The sequence below is a fragment of the Ctenopharyngodon idella genome, chromosome 17 (assembly GCF_019924925.1).
Source record: "Ctenopharyngodon idella isolate HZGC_01 chromosome 17, HZGC01, whole genome shotgun sequence".
Classification (NCBI taxonomy): Eukaryota; Metazoa; Chordata; class Actinopteri; order Cypriniformes; family Xenocyprididae; genus Ctenopharyngodon; species Ctenopharyngodon idella.
In genome coordinates this window covers 21,442,142-21,463,706 of record NC_067236.1, presented here as the reverse complement: position 1 = coordinate 21,463,706, position 21,565 = coordinate 21,442,142, and the positions used below count along the sequence as shown (strand labels likewise).

The 21,565-nt window shown below is 39.1% G+C and overlaps 1 protein-coding gene across 2 annotated transcripts in view; it reads left to right on the top strand.

Annotated features, from left to right (window-relative positions):
• Positions 1 to 18,703, top strand: part of stard9 (StAR-related lipid transfer (START) domain containing 9) — a 50,560-nt gene extending 31,857 nt beyond the window's left edge. For both annotated transcript variants that reach the window (XM_051868579.1, XM_051868580.1), the window contains 16 exons: positions 84 to 209; positions 331 to 413; positions 1,783 to 1,844; positions 2,135 to 2,307; positions 2,691 to 3,162; positions 4,491 to 11,657; positions 12,866 to 13,066; positions 13,933 to 14,116; positions 14,223 to 14,363; positions 14,978 to 15,071; positions 15,156 to 15,322; positions 15,405 to 15,469; positions 15,545 to 15,747; positions 15,984 to 16,063; positions 16,155 to 16,313; positions 17,383 to 18,703. In XM_051868579.1, the coding sequence (XP_051724539.1) occupies positions 84 to 209; positions 331 to 413; positions 1,783 to 1,844; positions 2,135 to 2,307; positions 2,691 to 3,162; positions 4,491 to 11,657; positions 12,866 to 13,066; positions 13,933 to 14,116; positions 14,223 to 14,363; positions 14,978 to 15,071; positions 15,156 to 15,322; positions 15,405 to 15,469; positions 15,545 to 15,747; positions 15,984 to 16,063; positions 16,155 to 16,313; positions 17,383 to 17,484 (9,479 nt within the window). In that variant the 3' untranslated portion in view covers positions 17,485 to 18,703. The remainder of the gene's footprint in view (positions 1 to 83; positions 210 to 330; positions 414 to 1,782; positions 1,845 to 2,134; positions 2,308 to 2,690; positions 3,163 to 4,490; positions 11,658 to 12,865; positions 13,067 to 13,932; positions 14,117 to 14,222; positions 14,364 to 14,977; positions 15,072 to 15,155; positions 15,323 to 15,404; positions 15,470 to 15,544; positions 15,748 to 15,983; positions 16,064 to 16,154; positions 16,314 to 17,382) is intronic.
• Positions 18,704 to 21,565: the final 2,862 nt, after the last annotated feature.

Below are 21,565 nucleotides of genomic sequence, written 5' to 3'. Positions count from 1 at the left end.
GTCTGAACCTGTCTGAAGACCTGTATGGCAATTTAATTGTTTGAGGTGGACAGCAGTGATTAACTTGCACCTCAAACCCTCAGTCTTGCCAGAAGGATCCTCCTGTGAGATCGAGAATAAGAGCGGGGTTGTGACTCTGAAGCCAGTCTCAGGGAACATCTGCATGGTCAGTGACAGAGAAATCACGGAGCCCTTCAGACTTGCACAAGGTAAATGCAATCTGCAGAAAACAACCCTTCATACCTATTTCATGTACAAACAAAATAATGTGTTTACATTACATATCGTGACTATCCTGATGTTTTATTGTGCATCTCTATTTCCCCTAAGGTGCAGTGATTACCTTAGGAGGACTCCATAAGTTCAGGTTCAACCATCCTGCAGAGGCAGCCGTTCTGAGGGAGAGGAGAAGGGTACAGTCCATGCTTTGTAATGCATATATCCACTAAAAATAACCTTGAGATAAGATGGCAAAAGTACATGCAGTACTTGCTTGATATACAGGGACCAATGGGGTTTGTTCTTGCATGTGACTCAAGCAGATTTGAGCTTCCATAAGAACCAATGAGGTTTGTTCTTGCATGTCAAGCAAACATGTTTGATTATCTCTGCGTATGTTCGCTGACATGTGAATTAAAGGTTAAAATAAATCTGTTCATCATATAAAGTGATCATGTCTCGCAGAAGGTTTGGATTAAACCGCTCTATTCAAATGGATTATTTTAACGATGTCTTGAAAAATTATGGACAATAATGATGAGATTAAAAAATAAAAATATCTTCTATCTACTAGTCTAAAGAAATAATCTACTTAATAATCTTTTGGGTTTGGACTGACATGAGGGTGAGTAAATGATGACAGAATTTTTTACTTACTGTAAATAGTAAGTGATGTTAAGGGGAGACTTTAAGAAATTTAGGATACATTTCTAGAAATATTAGTCTGATTTGTGCAATGCATTGTTCTTGTAATAAATGTTTTTTTGCATTTTTTTAAATCTAAATGCCTAGCTAATGTAGAAACCTTTCGAAAAATCATGTCTCTGATCCCAATCTGTTGAGAAATATCTGATTTATTGAGGTATTTAATTAATTTTTTTAAAGGCTTCCAAAGTTAACATGCATTAAAGGATTAGTTCACTTCAGAATTAAAATTTCCTGATAATTTACTCACCCCCATGTCATCCAAGATGTTTATGTCTTTCTTTCTTCAGTCGAAAAGAAATTAAGGTTTTTGAGGAAAACATTCCAGGATTTTTCTCCTTATAGTGGACTTCAGCAGTTACCAACGTGTTGAAGGTCCAAATGTCAGTTTCAGTGCAGCTTCAAAGGAGTCTACATGATCCCAGACAAGGAATAAGGGTCTTATCTAGCGAAACGATCGGTCATTTTCTAAAAAAAATAAAAATGTATATACTTTTTAGCCAAAAATGCTCGTCTCGCACTTGCTCTGTGATGAGCCACGCATTACGTAATCATGTTGGAAAGGTCACGTAGGAGGAAGTACCACGGTAGGGTGAAAAACTCAATCTCATTTTCTCCTATAACTTCAAAATCGTCTGACATCATTGTTTTAACTTTTTTTTGTAAAAGGCATTTGAACGTGTCTTTGCACGTTTGCTTTGTAGACACTAGATTGGTACTTCCGCCCATGTCACGTGTGACCTTTTAATTAACTTATGAGATTAATTAAATGTCTAATGGCATTATTGTTTTATGTAATGCAATTAATGCATATAATACAAAATGTAGTAATATTTGCTTTAATTTTGATCTTTGCAGACCAGTGAAGGAGGTTTGGTCTGCAGCTCTACAGAGCTCAACCTGCCCACGTCTGACACCAGGTAAATATGTTTTGTTCATTCAGAAGCAGTAAATTTTCGAACCATATATATTGCACAAGTTCATGATGTTTCTAAATGTTGAACTGGTAATGAGCCCCCTGGAGAAAATATTGTTTATAGAGTTGACATGGTGTTGCTTGGTTACTACAGGGAGTATTTAGACAACAAAAGAAATGAGGGATAGAAGTAAATTAGACTTAGTAAGTTAAAAGGATTCTAATTTTTCAGCGCTATCTGTAATTTTCTGGTTGACTAGTCATCCTTAGAGTTTGTGTTTGTTGTTTGCTTAGGGTTGCAGGAGCAAGTTGTCATGAGAAGGGCAATGGGACAGCACCCAGACAGCGACTAGAGGAGCAGCAGTGGTACATCGAGTGTCTAAGAGAGGAGATTCAGATGGAACAGAAAAGAGCGGAAAGAGATCTGGAAAGAGAGCAGGCACGTCTCCGACAGCAGCACACTGAGAGTGAGTACAGAAAACATTGACGCACTATGTGGTGCTTACATGCTGGATTCAATGCTGAAGTGTACTTTTGTTATAAGAGAGTCTAATGCTATATTTATAGCATTGAGAAGGATTGAACTATATTAATGTTCTATAACTTTATTTCTCTTAAAACGTAGGCTTTTAAGTAATGGATTAAGACATCTCTTTTATTGTATACACTTTGTGCTGAGATGTTTTCATTTTGGACTTGTTCCACTCATAAATTGATTTTGAAACATTTCACACAGCCCTAGTCAAAGATTAAAGCAAATGAACCTTGAATACCTGACAATAACTAGGAAATTGTCCTTTCAAATTGTTATTTGCGCTCCCCTAAACTCTGGTTTCTTTTGCACCTAAAGTCAAGCAGTGGATCTTGCAAGAAAAGCAAAGGCTTGCAGCCCACCGGGAACAGGAAACACTGGAGTCAGGGGTTCAGACAGATCTCATACTTCCTATTGGTTTATCAAGTCAGAGGACTGAGAAGGAAGACAGTGCTGAAACACTCCCACCATCACTCTTAATGGGTGACAGGAAAAGAGTGGTGCAGGAGGAACTGCTGAAACACCATGCGTTGCGCAGAGCTGAGAACCGTGTGCGCCGCAAAAGGTTACATTACCAACTGGAGAAGATTGCACGAAAGCGCCATCTGTTGGAGGCAAAGCGAGAGCTGCAGAGGATGGAAAATGAACTTCTACAAGGAGGCGATGAAGCCTTGTCTCCAGAACTGGGGTGCCCCTCAAAGTCCAGGGGACGTCCAATGACTTTACGAAGGCATTCCTTTTCTGCTGATCTGCTGTCCCGATTGTATCCCCAACACACTCCCATTTTCAGGTAGGTGTAAACATGCAAACAACTAGCATTGGGTTTCATTCACTAACAGTGCATATGCACAATTTGTGTGAGAAATCTGCATACAAAAGTTTTCACAAAGATATATACCTTTCGTACTAAACTTTATTCTCAATTCATGATAAAATCCAGGAACAACAGAAACCACACATACGCAATAAACTACTCTCTGGGGCGTTATAGCCCAAGCTGCGAGGTCCCTCTGAATAAAATCTCAGATATGTGTATCTACAGCTGGATAATAATAGGTCTGTAACCAGGCTCTGTATAGAAGGTTTTTATTGTGTTTGAGCTGGTTTTGAGGATTGGCATTTTTTTAGGATCTTGCTGCCAATGCTCTCAGGTGAGAGTGCATCTTTAGAGAGCATCTTATATTTGCTGAATGAAGAAAGGCTCTAAAGGAAAGCATGTGTGGAAAGGCCTTATATGGAGATGGTTTGAGCGTGTTTCATGCAAATTATTAACCTTGTGCAGGCAATATTTATATAATAAATTTATTAATGTTAGAATGAGGTTAACTCTTTCCCCGCCAGCATTTTTGATCATTTTCACAAACGTTTCATGGCCACCAGAATATTTTGTTGTATGAATATCATCTAAACATGCAATAAATCAAAAGAAAGAACAGACCCTCTGCTTTTTAACAAAACAAAACAAAAAACTGTTTTATTCTCGCTTCATGCATTCTTTTTTTAATCAACATTTGAATGTGGGTAAGTATAACAAAAAAAGCAACATTTTGAGCAAAAAACTACGTCTGGATCAGATTCACAACAACGATCAAAACTTAGATGGAGTAGGTCGAGTCCCCAAAGCTTGCACAGTCCCGTACCTTATCCTGGTTTCGACATTTTATCCTGTAACATTAGGCAGTTTTGATTTAAATGCGGTTTAGTGTTGATGATTGCGTTACATATGCATCTGCTTACATATGCTATCGCGTGTTTCTGCTTCTTCTTCGCCTGTGTTTTGATCAGGATATTCGGTACTCTTTCAGAAGATGTGTAATAGTGCCCCCTACCGTATAACAGTGAAAACACGGAAAAACAGGAAATTCCGTCAATGGCGGGGAAAGAGTTAAGAACAAATTCATGTGTGTACGCACATGTTGTGAATGTCGAAATGCACCTTTTTGCGAATGAGACCCTGTACCTGTTTTTTTTTTTAAAGAATGAAGTAGTAAATTTTAACGTACAAGGTTTTATTCATGTGAAGATTATATTTAATTCAAAATGATCACTATCATTACACCAAGAACAGTAAATTTTGTTTTTTACTTCAAAAATATATTTTCCTTTTTCTCCAAACAGCCAGTTCCTTAAAAGGAATAGATCTTCTGAGTGTACCGAATCTCTAGCTGGCTTTGCCACTAAATGGGAATCTGATGAATGTCTCCAAGATCAAAAGATCAGAAGGCGTTCAAACACAATGCCCTCAAGATATGACCAAGTATCCTCAAGTTGGGCCAGTTTCTCAGACAGCTTTAAAAGCCTGCAAAAAGATGCAAATTCAGCTGAAGCGAAAAAAGCAAAAACTACTTCCTCAAGGTTGTTAGTCAAGAAAAGCGATCAAGACAAGCATTGTCTGGATTCAAACACCAAAGGCACTAGAAAAGTATTACCTATAATAAAACAGAAAACTAATGTTAAGGGAACAAAGAGTCTATCTCAAGGTGGGAATAAAGGTTTAGAGACCATCCGCAAGGTTTTTTCACACTCCGTTGGTTCTGGGATCAGGACTGCCTTGGCAAAAGTTTTCCGCAAGCCACCATCAGGCTCAAGGGGACATAGAAGTGTGAAATCTATGAACAAAGCGATATGTCAATTTAATGAGAAGTCAAACAAAAATATGACTGCGAAAGACTCCGAGAAAAAACAGGAACAGTGCCCTATCAAATCAACAATGTCTTATGAAAGTTTGGAGCAGCTTAGCTCACTAAAATACAAGCAACCGAGGCACTGGCAAAGTGCAGAAGCTCTGACGGGTACCAAGCAATGTGTTGCAGTGCAAAAAGAAACAGCTGGGTGGGTGGAACAAGGTGGTGGTGAGGATCCCAATGGTTCTTCAGATTGTGATAGTATTTTCTCATTGGATTCACTGTCATCAGCTTATGCTACAGCTCTGTCTGAGCAGCTTCAGCAAGAGGAATGTGATTCCAACGAAGATGAGAGTGAAGACAGTCAGATGTCTCAAGATTCTCTTGTTATGGAGAGAAGTAGAAAGCATGTGACTGCCAGACCAGTGCTCAGGTTTAAAAAAGTTCCAAGCCACTTAACCTCCCATCCATTACCGGCGTCATGCAGCTCTCAGTCAATTGGCAATAAAGAGGAGATGAAAATATCCAAAGATGTTCCTGCAGAGGTTTTCTGGAGCCTAAATGGTAGTCAAAAGTTGAAAATGAAGAATGGCCAAGGCTCTTGTCTAACGTCTGAATCTAGACCCTGCAGTGGTGCGAGTATCAGGGAAACCGAGAATCCTCTTTCTCTTACTGATGCTTGGTCATCCACTGACGCAGCAGACAGTCCCAGAATCATCGAGGCTTCAGGACACTTGCTCAAACAGGATCCACACACACTAATACAGAGCAGTAGATGCCAAAGCTCTACTAGTCTGGATCTGTCAGACAACACGAATGTCTCAGAAAGCCAGAGCTCACCTCGCTCTGACTCCACTCAGGATGAAACTGCAACACTTGAAGAACAAAATGACACGTCCTTTGAGAATACCTTGTTGTTTGATAGCCATGAGAATAATCCTAGTTTTATAGTTTTAGGGCAGGAGATGGATTTTAAGGAGCTGATTACCAATGCAGAGCCATGTACAACTCACACAGTCTGTGATTCTACAGATATCAATCAAGATGGGGTAGCATACACAAATAAACCAACCACTGAATATGAACCACTGAATCCCATTGTGACTGAAGCATTGCTGATCAAGTCTTGTTCCAAACAATGTGGCATCTCAACAGATACTAGTGTTTTAAAGTGCTTCCCAGTTAACTTGAGTAGGAAAGATTCACATATTAGCAAGGAAAACCCATCCTTGTATCCAATGTGCCCTGAGGATTCGTCTCTAAAGTCAAAATTAAACCTAACAAATGGTTATCAGGATTTAACATGCAACAATGCAGGAGATCCAGAAGTAAAGAACTCAAAAGCAGCGCCGATTCTAAATGAACCACACATCAATGCAAGCAATGACCATGGCAATACCACTGGACGCTATGATGAAGAAAAGAATTGTTTCTACACAAAACAGTGCACTGAAATGGCTTGCATAAAAGATATAAAAAAATTTCCCTTGACAATCAGACAATCAGAAAAGCATGATGAAGAAGTTAATAGTTTTGGCAAAGATGGTGAATGCTTTGGCCAGTTGGGGAAAGAGCCAGCCCCAGAAACATGCAAAATGAAAGACTCTCATAAAGGCTTTGTGGGAAGTATGAATCTATCAAAGAAAAATGATGATGTTTCAGACACTGAGACAGCACTCTTAAATATGGATCAGGAACAGTCTGTTTGTTCAACTGTCAACAGAGAATCAGTAACAAATGTATCTAATTTGGAAAATTTGCTCACTAAGATGGAAAACTCTGATCAAGAGCTGAAAGAGAAGGAAATGGAAACTGCATCACCAAGCAGCGATGCTCACAAGGCTTTAATCAGCAAAGATCACATTGATAGTTTTAGAAAAGACAGCAGTACATACGATAGTGGGTTGACACAAACAAATTGTACTAGCCTGAAATCCTCTACAAGTCCTGAGATTAAGAACATTATTGACAACAGTAAAGAGGATAGAAAAGATGCAATTCAGATTATGGAGAGAAAGACATTCAATAACAGATATTTTCAAATGAGCAACTCTGTGATTAATGATAAAATATCAGAGGTGGTGACAGAACACTTTAATATGTCTCTGAGAGAAGGCTGTGGTGAAGATCACAAATTGGACACAAATAAAGAAAACACTTCTTTCGCTAAACTGGATGATTTCAAGTCCATAACAAACAACCATGAATTTGATTACAAAAGTACTCAGGATGGACAGGGTGAAAATAGTAGTAGTTTCCAGCCTTTCTCAAGCATGGCAAAATCAGATAATCCTACAGACAACACTACTGTGCACTTGGAGAACGAAACAGAATCAAGACATTGTTTGACTATGAGTCCGAACTTGAACGGCACAGAAGAGTTTATTGTGAGGAAGACGGAGCGGAAAGTTGAACAAGAAAGTCCAAAATTTGGATATATTAACGATAACATGGAGTCAGTCCTATATTGCGCAATAGAGGCACAGAGTACAGATAGAGTAAATGCAAGTGAATCAGTGTTGTCTTGTGTTAAAGAAACTAATATTGGGGTGAATGCATCGAGAGAGAACATTATTGTATGCACCCAACTACGAAAGAATTATATTGATTCTTCAAACTCTGTTCAAAAGAAACATTGCACCAGTGAAGAGGTTCTAAATAGTGGCAGAGTCACAGTATTAAAACCTCCCTGCATGTATGCACAAGCTACTCCATCTCTTAAGCTGACAAATGGGTTAGATAAAGTCCAGAAAGTTAATCAGTGCACATACCAAAATGCACAGATTGTCAACAATGAATCAAAACTAAATGAAAGTGGGCCGACCTCAATGGAAATGTACAAATTTGATAATAAACCACTAACACATGGACATTCAAGACTTTTGAATGAAACCAAATGTTCGCCAAGTGAAAATAGTTTTATGAAGATCTCAACTCCTGTAATGTCTAGTCAATGCAATGTTCCTCAGGTGTCATTACCTACCGAAGCAACAGTAAAGCATACAATCTCAGGTTTACACTCTGAAGAGACAGATAGAGATATGGCTGATACATGTCAGCAAACCACGGAAAACAGTGCTACAATGTTACCTAAATCAGAGGAACAAAATGAAAAAACATGTTCACATAATTCTACAACATCAAGTATGGAACATTTCCACTCAGCAGTGGAGGACAATTACCCTGCTCCTGAAGCCCGACCTTTAAGCAAGCTAGCGTTTTATGAATTTGGTCCAGGAAACCTTGGAAAATATCACGGTTGTGTAAGCCAAGATAAAAATTGTTCTAAACATTCCTTGGAAAACATTACCACTACTATCGGTAGTGGTAGTGATAAAGGCAGAGTAAGATCTGTGGAGCACATACCTAACAGTTACTCTGAAGATTTACTCCTTCAGGCATCACAAAGACCACAAATGCACAATGTGTTGACAAGAGTTGACAAGGATCTACAATCAGAGAATCAGTCCATCTGCACAAATTATGATTTGAAATTTGTGGTTAAATCTCAGTATAACGGTAGTTACCTCAAAGGAACTCAAAGTTCTGATAACCAACCAATGAAAAATCAAGATCCACATATGCCTAAAAATCACCAGTCAACTTATACGCAAAGAAGAGAGCCTGATAAGTCTGTGGCCAACCCCTCATCACCTGTTGAGGTATGCCACAACACAAAACCTACCCCATACAGTCAAAATACAAAGAAATGTTCTAACACATGTAAATCCAAAGATAGAGTTAGACAAGAAAATTGCACAGCAGCAGATGCTACAAAACATTTTGTTGGCAATGGAAATGATGATAGACGCAAAGGAAAACAAAAGCGATGCAGAAGGGCCCACTTTATGGCACCTCCAAGTTTATCCACTGATTCTACACCTGATTTATCCTCAGACGAGAGTACCACATCTAAAAGTCATGTTTCTCATACCAAACCTTCTTCACGGACAAACCTGCTTGCTAGCAGTCAAAATGTTCTTGGCAAACATGAAAATCCTCCACTTGATGAAAGCATTCCTTTATCTTCAGCAATGAGTCCAAGATCATTGGAAACACAACCGAAAGAGAGACATACCCAGCAGCCTAACACTGGCATTACACCCTCTGTGTCTGGAGTTGCCATATGTAGCGAAGTGGAAATTGAGACAATTGCATGTCAACGAGAGCTTGGTTCCAGTGAAAAAATGCAAACAGAGATGATTAAATCAAAGGGTGATAAGGACATTACTTTAAGGAAGAATGCCTCTTCCAAAGATATTTTAGATGTTTGTGTGAAAGACCATGCACACCGATTTGAGGAGACTCAAACACATACAAGAGATTCTGCAATGCATTTTGCCTCAAGCGATATTAACCCCTTTATTCATACAAGAACTACTATAGGGGTGAACACGGCAGTCCACAAAAAGCAGGCCTTTGGAAGTACTGCCAATATATCCTGCCAACACTCTCTACTCAATAGTTCCAACAACAATATGACCAGGTGCTGTAGTGTAGACAATGGCCTAAATATTCAGGACTTACCTTTCGGTTCCCATTTGAGCACTTATGTAAATCATAAAGGGCTCTCTAGCACACTGAGTGGTAATGGATATTCTAGAGATCAAATTATTTCTGAGCCTCTGCTGAAGAGCGCTTCTTATTCCTCTAGTTGTTCAAATAAGCAGACCCTAACTGCTTTGAAATGTGACTCTTACAGCGGTGCCTCAGAGGAGTTACGCCACAGTTCAGGTCAAGTTGATGAAATAGTACTGGTCTACTCCTCTGAGTATGAATCTCAGGAACATCCGAGTCCAAGCAGGTGTGATCATGGCACACAGACCATTGAGGTTAATAAGGACCTTAAAAGAAAGAGCCGTCACAGAAGAAGCAGCACCCAGACACCAGTGTCCAAACCGGGAAATGGTGCCCCAACCACATGGGCAAGTCTACAGAACATGTCTGAACATCTCTCTGACCTGATACACAACACCTCTGATCTTCTGGGGAACATACAGTGTATGCGAACAGGGGAAAGGCCACCAAAATATGACCATCCCAAACACTGTTTCCAGGTTTCTACTGTGCGTTCTGGCAGTAACCACAAGATGGACAGTTGTACACAAACTTCATTGGATATTGGGGTCCAGACAGAGGATCCTCCAGTGTCAAAGAAGGCTACGGCCCATGAAGTAAATGTTATTGTCAAAGTGATTGGCTCAGATATTTGCAGTGTGTCCCAGCTAGATGGTGATGCCAAGATTTTGACGAATAAATGTGAAAGTGAACAGGCCTTTGAAAAGATTAAAAGCCTGCCTGATTTACGTCCCATTGGCTCAAAGGTAACTGACAGCCAACATGTTCTGATTCCTCCCCAAAAAGTTCTTTCATTAGAGACCATTGTGCCAAATCAGGATTCCCCCACTTTGGAAGGATTTGAAGGTAACACTGTAGACCATTCCTATAAGAAGAAACGCTCCCAAATGAAGCGAGAGGAGAATCAGACTCATCACAGAAATGTGGACCAGAAGAATTTCTTTAATAAACAAATTATGCTAATGGATCGTGCATGCTCCCCTATCCTTACAGTGAAGGCAGCAAGATACACCCAGCAAAGACAAGTAAAAACAAACCATAAGACAACCGAGGGACAACATATCTCAGAGAAACAATGTTCACATGTATACAACATGCAATTTAAAGGTCATAAAATATCTAACCATGAGAATACAGCACTAGCTCAGGAGAACCTTCACAGTAAAAATGCAAAAACAATATCTACATCAGTATCATCTGTGACCTTTGAAAACCTGAGTGACCTTAGTTGTCCAAATCTGGATGGATCTGATGACTACTCAAATAGTGTCTTTCCCCGCAGCAAATGTACTCAAAATGAGAAAAATGAATACTTTCATGACGTTGAGGACAGGGTAATAACTAAACCCACTATTAACTGTTCACCATCTCACCTACAAAGAATCTCTCTCTCCCATCCAAGCAGTACCATTGGTGTCCAACTTGCATCATCCTCAGTCCAAGTTAGACAATCTAAAATGGAAACCTCAGAAAGGCCTCATTTGTCAGCAATGAACAGCCAGTTGAGTCACAGATCATCTGAGTACATAATAAAGAGCTGGGATCATTTGAATCAAAGGACTGTGCAACAGCAGGAAGATGATGTGATGTCTTTGGTGCCAAGCGATTGCAACACAGATGTTCTGGTCAGCATCAATCCTCTGGCAGAGACCAGCACGCTCAAAGAATATCAGTGGATCCCTGATGATCTGCCCATGCACAACAAATTTACTAATTGGTCTGGAATCAACCAGCATCCACCATCAACACTTAGTAAAGTCAACAGACCAACTGGAAATCACTTCCCAAGGCTCAGCCCCAGTTACCGGCAGCCAGTGGAGTCCCAAAGCCCTAGTTCTATCTATAGACCAGAGCCATCGGAGAAAGCGGATAGGAGAACACAAGAAATTGAGAAGCTGAGAAAAGAACGTGAACAGGTTTTAGCATCTGTACATCTGGATCTGAGCCCTCATCAGCTGACTGTTGAACTCACAGAGGCCAGGCTGCACTATGGCCAAGGAGAAACGGACACTCTGCTTAAAATGCTCAAGTCTGGTTCTAAAGAAGTATCTTCAGCCTGTAACAAACAGGAGCTCCTTAACAGGTCTGTATAATCTGTCATTACATATTTTAAGTATTACAAAGTTCTGCATGTTTTTCTTTAGATCTATTATGAAGTTATATTAAAGTATAGTTGACATTTAGGGTGCTTTCACACTACCTGGGTTTGTTTGATGTCAGAATTTGGTTTGTTTGGATAATGTGAGTAACTTACCCAACACTGCTTGGTCCAAACCAGAGTTTGATTGTTCCCCTCTCCCCTGTCACTGGATTAATTACTAGCTACTAAATGCATCTTCATCAGTGTAATTAGATTACTGTACTAATTACTCTCTCTAAAAAGTATTGCATTACGTATTACTAATTTATTTCTAAATCCCATATCAACCTCGACCTGTTGAACAATACAAGGATAAACATGAAACTGCTCTTTTAATTCTTTCAAATAAACAATATAAAATTGCATTTGGGTCATTCCGGGTCAACTCAACTAGAGGTCCCCGGCTCAAATCTTTGATTTTGTTAATATTTTTTCTGTACAAAGACAAACATAAATAGTGAAAATGAAAAGATGAAAGATGAAAATATTAAATGTCACAGATATATATTTACTGAGTAATGCACAATTTTGTAGAGGAGGGTCAAAATGACAATTTTCACCTGCGATTTGGAGCCAAATTAGAGGGGTGTAAAAATGACTTTAGAAAGATGGCAGCATCATTATTTTATTTTTACACAGAGATTGGTAGGTCTGTTAGTAAAATATGTTGACTTTAGCAATCTTTGTTTCATTATATGCCAACGGTGACAGTTCAAAAATGGGAAAAAAGCACTTCTTGTAATAAAGTAATTGTTAGAATCTAATAATTCAACTTAATAATACAATTCAAGAAGATCTGTTCAGGTTGAGCGATCTAGCACAGAAAAGCTGGTACCAGGGTATCAGATGGAAGACTCAGACACAGAGAGTGCAGTTCAACCAAGATACTAAGTTTATTCGGTCAGCATTAATACAATAAGTAGGGATTGTACACCACTCTAAGAAAAGCAACATGTTCTCTAAGCATGACGCAATGCCTGGACAGAGATACAGAGACAGAAAAACAGGCACAGGATGTTCTTAGAATCTCACAGTAATTAATTACTTAGTAATGAGTTACACCCAACACTGGGACCAAACAACTGAACCAAGTGTGAAAGCACCCTTAGTTTTCCGAGCTTGTGATGAATGGAATTCTATTCTGTCATTAGGCATAAGAAGAACATTGAAAGTTTGAGAAAAGAGAGAGAAGCCCGTCTCCAGATGTGCCGTCGGGCTCGGAGTCTCAGTCCCAGTAAGAATCGAATCCCTATAAATGATGAGAAGGAGCAATCTCAAAGAATTTCAGACCTGCCTAGCAGACGTCGGGAATATCTGCAGCAGCTCAGACGAGAGATTGTTGAAACCAGCAGGTGATTTGGAAATACATCAAACATTACAGATTAAACTTCATGGTAATATTCTATAACTCTTTATAAAACGGTTAGTTCCTGTCTTTGATTCTGATTGGTCAATAGCTGTATTTTATTCACGATAAAACACGGCTATGATTGCTTCACCCAGCGGTTCTGTGTATCACTACACAACACCTTCAGCAACCACTCTTAGCAACGTAAACTGTATGTTCTCAATTAATATTGTTCATTGAAGCTTACTGTATTATGTAGAAGAGTGTTGTGAGAAAAAGATTGAGTGAGCGAATTTATTACCTGCATTCATATATAGCATTTTCCTTCAGGTCAGTCCTATGTTCATAATAAAAAATCTGTTTAAATGTCCGCTGCAATATCATGTCCTTTTAACAGTTATGGGGTTTTCCCGTGACTGACGGCGCTAGTCAAAGCATTTGTCAGATGCGTCTTGTTCCGTGTTCACAACAATTAAGTCTTTTCAATGTAAAAGTCTTCGCAACTGACTGACACACTCATAAAGACAGTCTTTGCCGCCATCTAATGGCGTAATAATGAAACTTCTGTTGCTGTTCACGGTCAGGGACTATTTTTTCCGGTGGAAGGAAGGCTTTAGTGAAACTTTACTTCATGAAAGTTGCATGATACATATTTTTGGCTTTAATATTTGTATTGTGTGGTAACCGTTTTATAAAAGCAATAAGGTACTCAAGGCTAGTGCTGTATCATGAATAAGTCACGGCTGAAGGGCGTTGTTAGGCACGACGCGGATCGGAGATACAGCACAGCCTCTCGTACCTTATATACAGCACAGCACAGCCTCTCGTACATTATTGCTTACATATACTAAACCAGATGTTCTCCCCCAGAGTTCCTGATCCACCAAGGCGGGAGGGTCAGTGTCCATCTGACATTGAGCTTCTATTGCGCGACTACAGCCGAGCCCGTGAGGAGGCGAGAGCAGAGATTGCACGTGCACGAGACCGACTCCGTGAGAGAGCCGAACGGGAGAAGAGACGACTACAGCAGCAAGCTCTCTCGCAGGCAGTCAAGGTCAGTGACACTTCATCATTCTTAATTCTTATGAAGTATTACTGCCCTTTGCTTATTTTGAAGTTGTTTAATATTTTCTTTCCTTCTCTCCCTGTGTCTTACGTAGGATGACCTGCTGTTTCGTACACGTATTAGTAACAGTACTTTATGTAGTGGTTCAAACTTGAGTCTTTCCTCAGGGCCCACTTCAGGGTACAACAGCAGCAATGCTGCCTTACTGAAAGACATTACCTCACCATTAATACAGGTAAGGCACCACACGAAAAAGTGTGTTTCCGTGTTATTTTAAAGGATTAGTTCACTTCAGAATTAAACTTTCCTGATAATTTACTCACCCCCATGTCATCCAAGATGTTTATGTCTTTCTTTCTTCAGTCGAAAAGAAATTAAGATTTTTAAGGAAAACATTCCATGATTTTTCTCCATATAGTGGACTTCAACGGTTACCAACCGAAGGTCCAAATTGCAGTTTCAGTGCAGCTTCAAAGGGCTCTACACGATCCCAGACGAGGAATAAGAGTCTTATCTAGCGAAAGTTTTTATTTTTTTAGAAGATGACCGATTGTTTTGCTAGATAAGACCCTTATTCCTCGTCTGGGATCATATAGAGTCCTTTGAAGCTGCACTGAAACTGCAGTTTGGACCTTCAACCCGTTGAACCCCAGTGAAGTCCACTATATGGAGAAATATCCTGGAATATTTATCTTAAAAAACCTTAATTTCTTTTCGACTGAAGAAAGAAAGACCTAAACATCTTGGATGACATAGGGGTGAGTAAATTATCAGGAAATTCTAATTCTGAAGTGAACTAATCCTTGAATTTAGAAAGCTTTTTTTTAAGCTCTTCACCTCATTCCTCAGGTAAATGGAGCCTCAGAATTCAAAGCAAGGACTCGACCTCCTATGATCCCGTTGCAGACTTCAAAAGCTCAGCGTAGATGGCTGTCAGTCCAGGGTGAGCAATAACCCAGAAACAATTGGAAACCCAAGGGCTATGCTTCGAATCCACTTAATTAATCAAATCCACTATTCTCTCTAGATGTCAGCCTGGAGACATCTGTCGCTGGATATGAGCCCGAGTCCTCCTCCACTCCATCATCTCCTCCCTGTGCTCGACAACGCACTCTCTCTTTTGGCTCTCCCTCGTCTATTTCAACTTCATATCAGGATATCGCAGACTCCACTCTTGCCAGTGCTATTTCAGAAGTACGCTAATCCAACCTGCATTTCAAAATATGCAAGAGCATGTCGATGTGAAATGCGTCATGGACTTGCTTGTCTATTTTAGGTATATTTGGCCTCTGGAGGTGATGTGAGGAATCTGCTGGCTGGGAAAGCAGCTTCTGGCTGGAGGTACAGTAATATGCATAGTATACATATCTATAAAACTTTACATGGATTCCGTCCTCACGTTTCATTTCTCATCAGGCATCAAGGCGTGGAGAGAGGTGTTCAAGTCTTTCACAAGGCTACTTCCAGACCCTCAGCTCATGGGTTTCTTGGAGCAGTAGAGCTGGAGAGACCTTTGGCCAGTCTGTGGTGTATAGTTCGAGATCACTCAAAGACTCACCTCTACCACGAGTCTATTAAATCTGCCTGGACACGACCACTGGACGAATGCACACAACTAGGTAAATCCCAGTGTACACTCTACGTTTTTTTTCTTGGCTACAATTCATCATACAGTCTGGCATGAAGCAATCAGTCTTGCGTATCTCTTTGAAATCACATCATACAATCTGTCATTACATTATCGTAAAGGATTTAAAAAATAATACAGTGAACAGCAGGGTTAATAGAGGTAATGATTATAACTTCAAATGGACCTTTACTGATTGTATTGCTTTGTCTCTTTCTCTCCAATCAGTCTATTTATTGACGGACACATCCAACTGCCAGCTTAAACAGCCGCGGGACTTCTGCTGCCTCAGTACAGAATCTAAACAGGTGTTGTGTGTACTCTTTTCTGTGATTGTCTTTAACCAAAAGTACCTTACCTTAATCACGCATTTATTTTGATCCATCTTCTTTTCTTTAGGACGATATGTGGGTGCTGGCCATGCAGTCTGTATTTGAGGAGACACTGCCACGTCCCAGTGTGGATACTATTCGTGGTGAGATGCTACCCAGCGCGTGGATCCTTCAACCCAGCCAGCGCAATGGTCGAGAGGTTGTCACGGTCATCTATTTGTTACAAGTAAGCTTGTTTACCCTTGTATCCTTTCCCTCATCATTGTGAATCAGTTGAATAAATTAGCATTTGCATTAGCATTATGCTTGCTTAAAGAGATAGTTCACCCAAAAATGAAAATTATCCCATGATTTACTCACCTTCAAGCCATGCTAGGTGTATATGACTTTCTTCTTTCAGATGAACACAGTCGGAGTTATATTTAAAAAAATTCTGGTTCTTCCAAGCTTTATAATGGTAGTGAATGGCGCTCATGATTTTGAAGCCCAAAAAAGTGCATCCATCCATCATAAAAGTAATCCGTATGGCTCTAGTAAAGGCCTTCTGAAGTGAAGCGATGGGTTTTTGTAAGAAAAATATCCATATTTAAAACTTTATAAACTTTAATAACTAGCTTCCGGCAAACGTCCGTACGCAAGTCGGCTTACGGCGGAAGCGTAACCTCTGACACATCATATGACGTATTGATGAACGTGGAAGCGCAGAAGATAGAGCAAAACAAAACACCAGTCATGAATTAGAAGTCTAAAATGAGAATGTTTAAATAGAAATGTTGGGGGATTTTGATATAAGAGAAGAGGAGCTTGAGATTGTTGCCCAGCCCTATTTGTTTGAACCGTGAGAGGCGTCTACTCTCACCTACTCCTACATCTTATGTCAGAGGTCACTCTTTCACCATAACTCGACTTGCTTAAGGCTATTTGCCAGAAGCTAGTTATTATAGTTTATAAAGTTGTAAATATGGATATTTTTCTTTAAAAAAAACATTGCTTCACTTCAGAAGGCCTTTATTAACCCCCTGGAGCCGTGTGGATATCTTTATGATGGATGGATGCACTTTTTTGGGCTTCAAAATCTGACCCCCCTCCACACATTATAAAGCTTGGAAGAGCCAGGATATTTTTAATATAACTCCAGTCATGTTCGTCTGAGAGAAGACGAGGCGTCAGAAGACGTCAGAACGGCTTGAGGGTGAATAAATCATTCGACAAGTTTTAGTTTTGGGTGAAACTATCCCTTTAACTATGAAGTTACCTGAGGTGGTAAATAATCAGTTGTCAATGGTTCCCTATAGGTCGATTTGGGAAGCCCGTCCTTGGCTCCTAGACTGCTGAATTCAGTATCTAGGAAGCAAGCAGCTGTCATAGCAGACCTCGATTCTTTCTTTTCTTTGTGACAAATCAGGTTACACATGTAGCAACAAGCACTTACACTAAAACCCTGAAGGTTTTTGCTAAGATTTGCACCTCATGTTCTCGCTCTTTACTTGATTCTTTTTCACGTAGCACTGATGGTATGATTATATTGTGTAACAAATGTATCTTGCCACTTCAAAAATTATTTTATTTTTTTGTTATTAGGAAACTGTTTGGGGTTCCCCCATGTGCCAAAGTATTGTTTATTCTAAAAAAGGTTGTAATACTTCGATCAAAGTAAAGACCCAAAGCTATTTTTTTTTTCATTTATGTATATATTTATAATTTGATTATCATTTTATATTGATTACACTATACATAGCTCTGCTTATTGTAAGAAGGGATATCAAAACAATCCACTGTATTACAGTATTCCTTTAATGCATAGCACTGTCTTAAACTATGTTCACAAATAACTAGTATAAAACTTGAAGCTGTAAAGATGTTTTTTTCTGTAATATGCAGTACAGTGCCTTCCATACATGTCTTTTTTTTTTTTTTTTTTTTTTTTTGGTTGGTTGGTAGTAGAATTTTGTTTATTTCTTTGTGCAACATTTCTGTGTTATTGCTAACACAGAATTTATGACAAGTTCTATATTGGCTAAAAAATAGGGTAGATTGTCATAAAACTGCAAAGACTGCAAAGCTATTGTTGATATTATTGATACTTTCAGTATTGCCATTTTTTATTTTTTTTATTTTTTTTTTTATTAGAAATGTTTATGCAAAATGTTCTTTTAAGTTTCTCTGTTTAATGAAATGCAATGAAACGTTAATATGAGTTGTTACGCTTTCTACAGTGGCTTCAGCTGTATAGATTATACACACATCTGGATTTGCAAGCCAGTTACATTTTGACATGATAATCAAGAGAGCCTTTGCTCAAGCACTGTAGAATGTTACAAGACCAGTGGTTTTATTTTGTTGTCACTGAAACAAACAAAAAGTATACTCTATAAATGAAGGATATTTCTCTTTTTTATTATAATCACATTGTTTTAATATACTGTAAATGCCTTCTATAATATGTAATCTATTTTATCTAAATGTAAAATAATTTATCATTTGATATGTTTTAAAATGTTCTCTTCATTATGACTTGTTTAATGTTTCTTTGCAAGAGCTTCCAAAATCTTAATGTCTTTTAATTTATGAACCAGAACATATTTTTATTAAATACATTTGGCATTTTTCATACAAGTTTCTTGTTGTCAGTAGTTTTATTTAACTCAACTATTGTTTAAAAATGACTGTATGGCTGGCTTAAAATGACCCCAAAATAGGTTGGAAATTAAAAATCAGACACATAATTGCTAGAGGCAACAATAATAAGCAAAAGGTGAACATTTATTAATAAGCAATTTTATAAATGTTTATTGTTTATTCAGCTGTAAGTTAAGTTGTTCAGATCTTTCTGGTTTTTTAATCATAAGTACTTGACTGTGAACAGTAGCCAACATAGTGAAATGACTACTGGAATTACTGTACTTCTTGTTACTTGAATGAAGCAGTAAACGGAGAAGATGAGGCCATTAGTGGGACGAAGATGACCTCTGGTGGTGATCTGAATAATAAAACATAAATCCTATAAAAAAAAAAAAAAAAAAAAAAAAAAAGGTAATGAGGTGAGTGATCAGGTAAGTATAATTTTATTCCAGTTAAATAGAAAAATGTATTGTGGTGTCTGTACTTTATTACAGGGCTGGTGGCCTAATAACATGAGAGCTGTTTGCTGACGAGGACTCCGATTCGAATCCGGCCTGGGTCATTCACCGATCCCATTCCCCCCGTTTCCCCACTTTCCTGTCTGTCTCTATACTGTCCTTTCCCAAAAATAAGGCCAAAAAAGGTAGACAGGTGAAGTAACTGAAGACACTGAGAAAGACTATATCTTTGCATAATGAATTTGACACAATATCTGTGGCATCCAATTTAATATTATCATTAATTTAATTTGTATTTTTAGTTTTTATGTAATCTGTTAATACTATAAATGTGGGTATAATTGTTTGTAGATATCTTAAAGGGGACCTATTATGCCCCTTTTTACAAGATGTAATGTAAGTCTCTGGTGTCCCCAGAATGAGTCTGTGAAGTTTCAGCTCAAAATAACCCACATATGTTTATTACACCATGTTGTAAATGCCCATTTTTGAGCGTAAGGAAAAACATGCTGTTTTCGTGCATGTGTCTTTAAATGCAAATGAGCTGCTGCTCCCAACCTCACTTTCCAGAAGAGGGTGGAGTCTGTACAGCTCGTTCCTCAGATACTCTGCCAAAAACTATAACAACTGTTTGGTTTTGATTATAATCTCTATCATGGTCACAATCACATGACTTTTTAAGTTCTTCATAATCATGAAAGTTTATTATTTGCATGGGTTTTACAGCCATATCAGTTTAAACTTCTGACTTCTGGTTTTATGAGTGCACACACCTGAAACATGCACAGGAAGCTGGATGTCAGACGGCGCGTCCCGTGAATATTAAACTAAGTTCTCTTTCACGTCTAATAGCGCATAAACTGTCAAATACACACAAAGTTCAGATAAACACAGTCGGTTATGTCTGTGAATGTAAACAGCAAGTAAAGAAATCGCATGTGTATATTAGATCTGTGTATTAAAGTGACAGCAGCGTAATATACAGTGCCTACTGATATATGCTGTTAATAGGAATCAAACAACAAAAGTAAAACAGAAAATCACTCACTGCTCTTGATTGAATAACTTTAGTAGCTTTAATAAGAATACATTTCTTACTTGAATGCTGCTGTTAAATGCTCTGACAAAGAGATAAATATGGTGGACTGTGTACCACTTACTCAGGGGAGGAGCTATGCTAATAGGGTAGATTCTGTCACCAATCATGGGCGGAGCCTGTTCCAATGTGATATCACATTGGAGTACATTCCTGAAAGGCTCATTTTGACACTTTCAGATTTATGGGGAAAATAACAAACAGTGGATGGATTTTTACAACAATAGGGTGGTTGTGTACACACACTGCGGACACATAAATATGTTCAGAAACAATACAAAAATTAATTTTGCATAATATGGTAGGTCCCCTTTAAGGCCAATTCACACAGCACCGATCGATGGCAACAGACACAGTAATTAATTACTTTTTAGTGAAGTGCTGTAATCTGGTGACTGTCGGCGGTGGTCTGTCTGTCGGTGCAGTGTGAATTGGTCTTTAAATCACAAATAGATATATAAAATTACAGTAATGAAAGTAATGAAATAGTTTAAAAGGTTTTGAGGTTGAGGTTTGAAGGTTTTACTGTCAGATTAGACCACTTCAGACCCCATTTGACTTCATTAGAACCCCAAGGATATCAAACCAGTTCAGTACGGGTCATTTGTTTCTGGGTATTGCTAGTGTAATGGAGGCCAGCAAGTAGTCGCTGTGCGAGTAAAACTTCACTCCCACGTGTCCGACTCCCACGCCGGAGACCCAGGTTCGAGGCCCGCACAGAGCAGGGTGAGTAGGACCTGGGTAGAGGGGTTACATTGGTGCCGTGACCCGGATGGGAGTGAGGTTTGGGGGGTGAGTGTAACGGAGGCTAGCTAGTAGTCGCTGTGCGAGTAAACCTCAACCTCAGCCTTTAGCCTCCTTGTTTGAGCGTCCGACTCCCATGCCGGAGACCCAGGTTCGAGGCCCGCGCAGAGCGGGTGAGTAGGACCTGAGTAGAGGGGTTACACTAGCATTGTTAGCATTTCTTGTCGCTTAACATTGTTAACATGTTACTTGAGGTACGTCCCAATTCGCGTACTTATGCACTATTTTATCACGTTTTTAAGTACAGATAGTGCGAGTAGTGCGTTCACACAGAAAATTTCCAAAACGAAAAAGTGCACTTTAAATACCCGGATGATGCACTAAATTAACGAAGTGTGGAATGTTGGATGCTTCATGCACTCAACTGTCGCAGATTTAATTACGTAGCGGAGGGGGAGGGGGTATCGGACTCCATTGTTAAATGACAAAATAACCTTTCAATTCAAGCACTACATGGATGAGTACATAGTGCATAAGTGCATAGTGTAGTGCGTCATT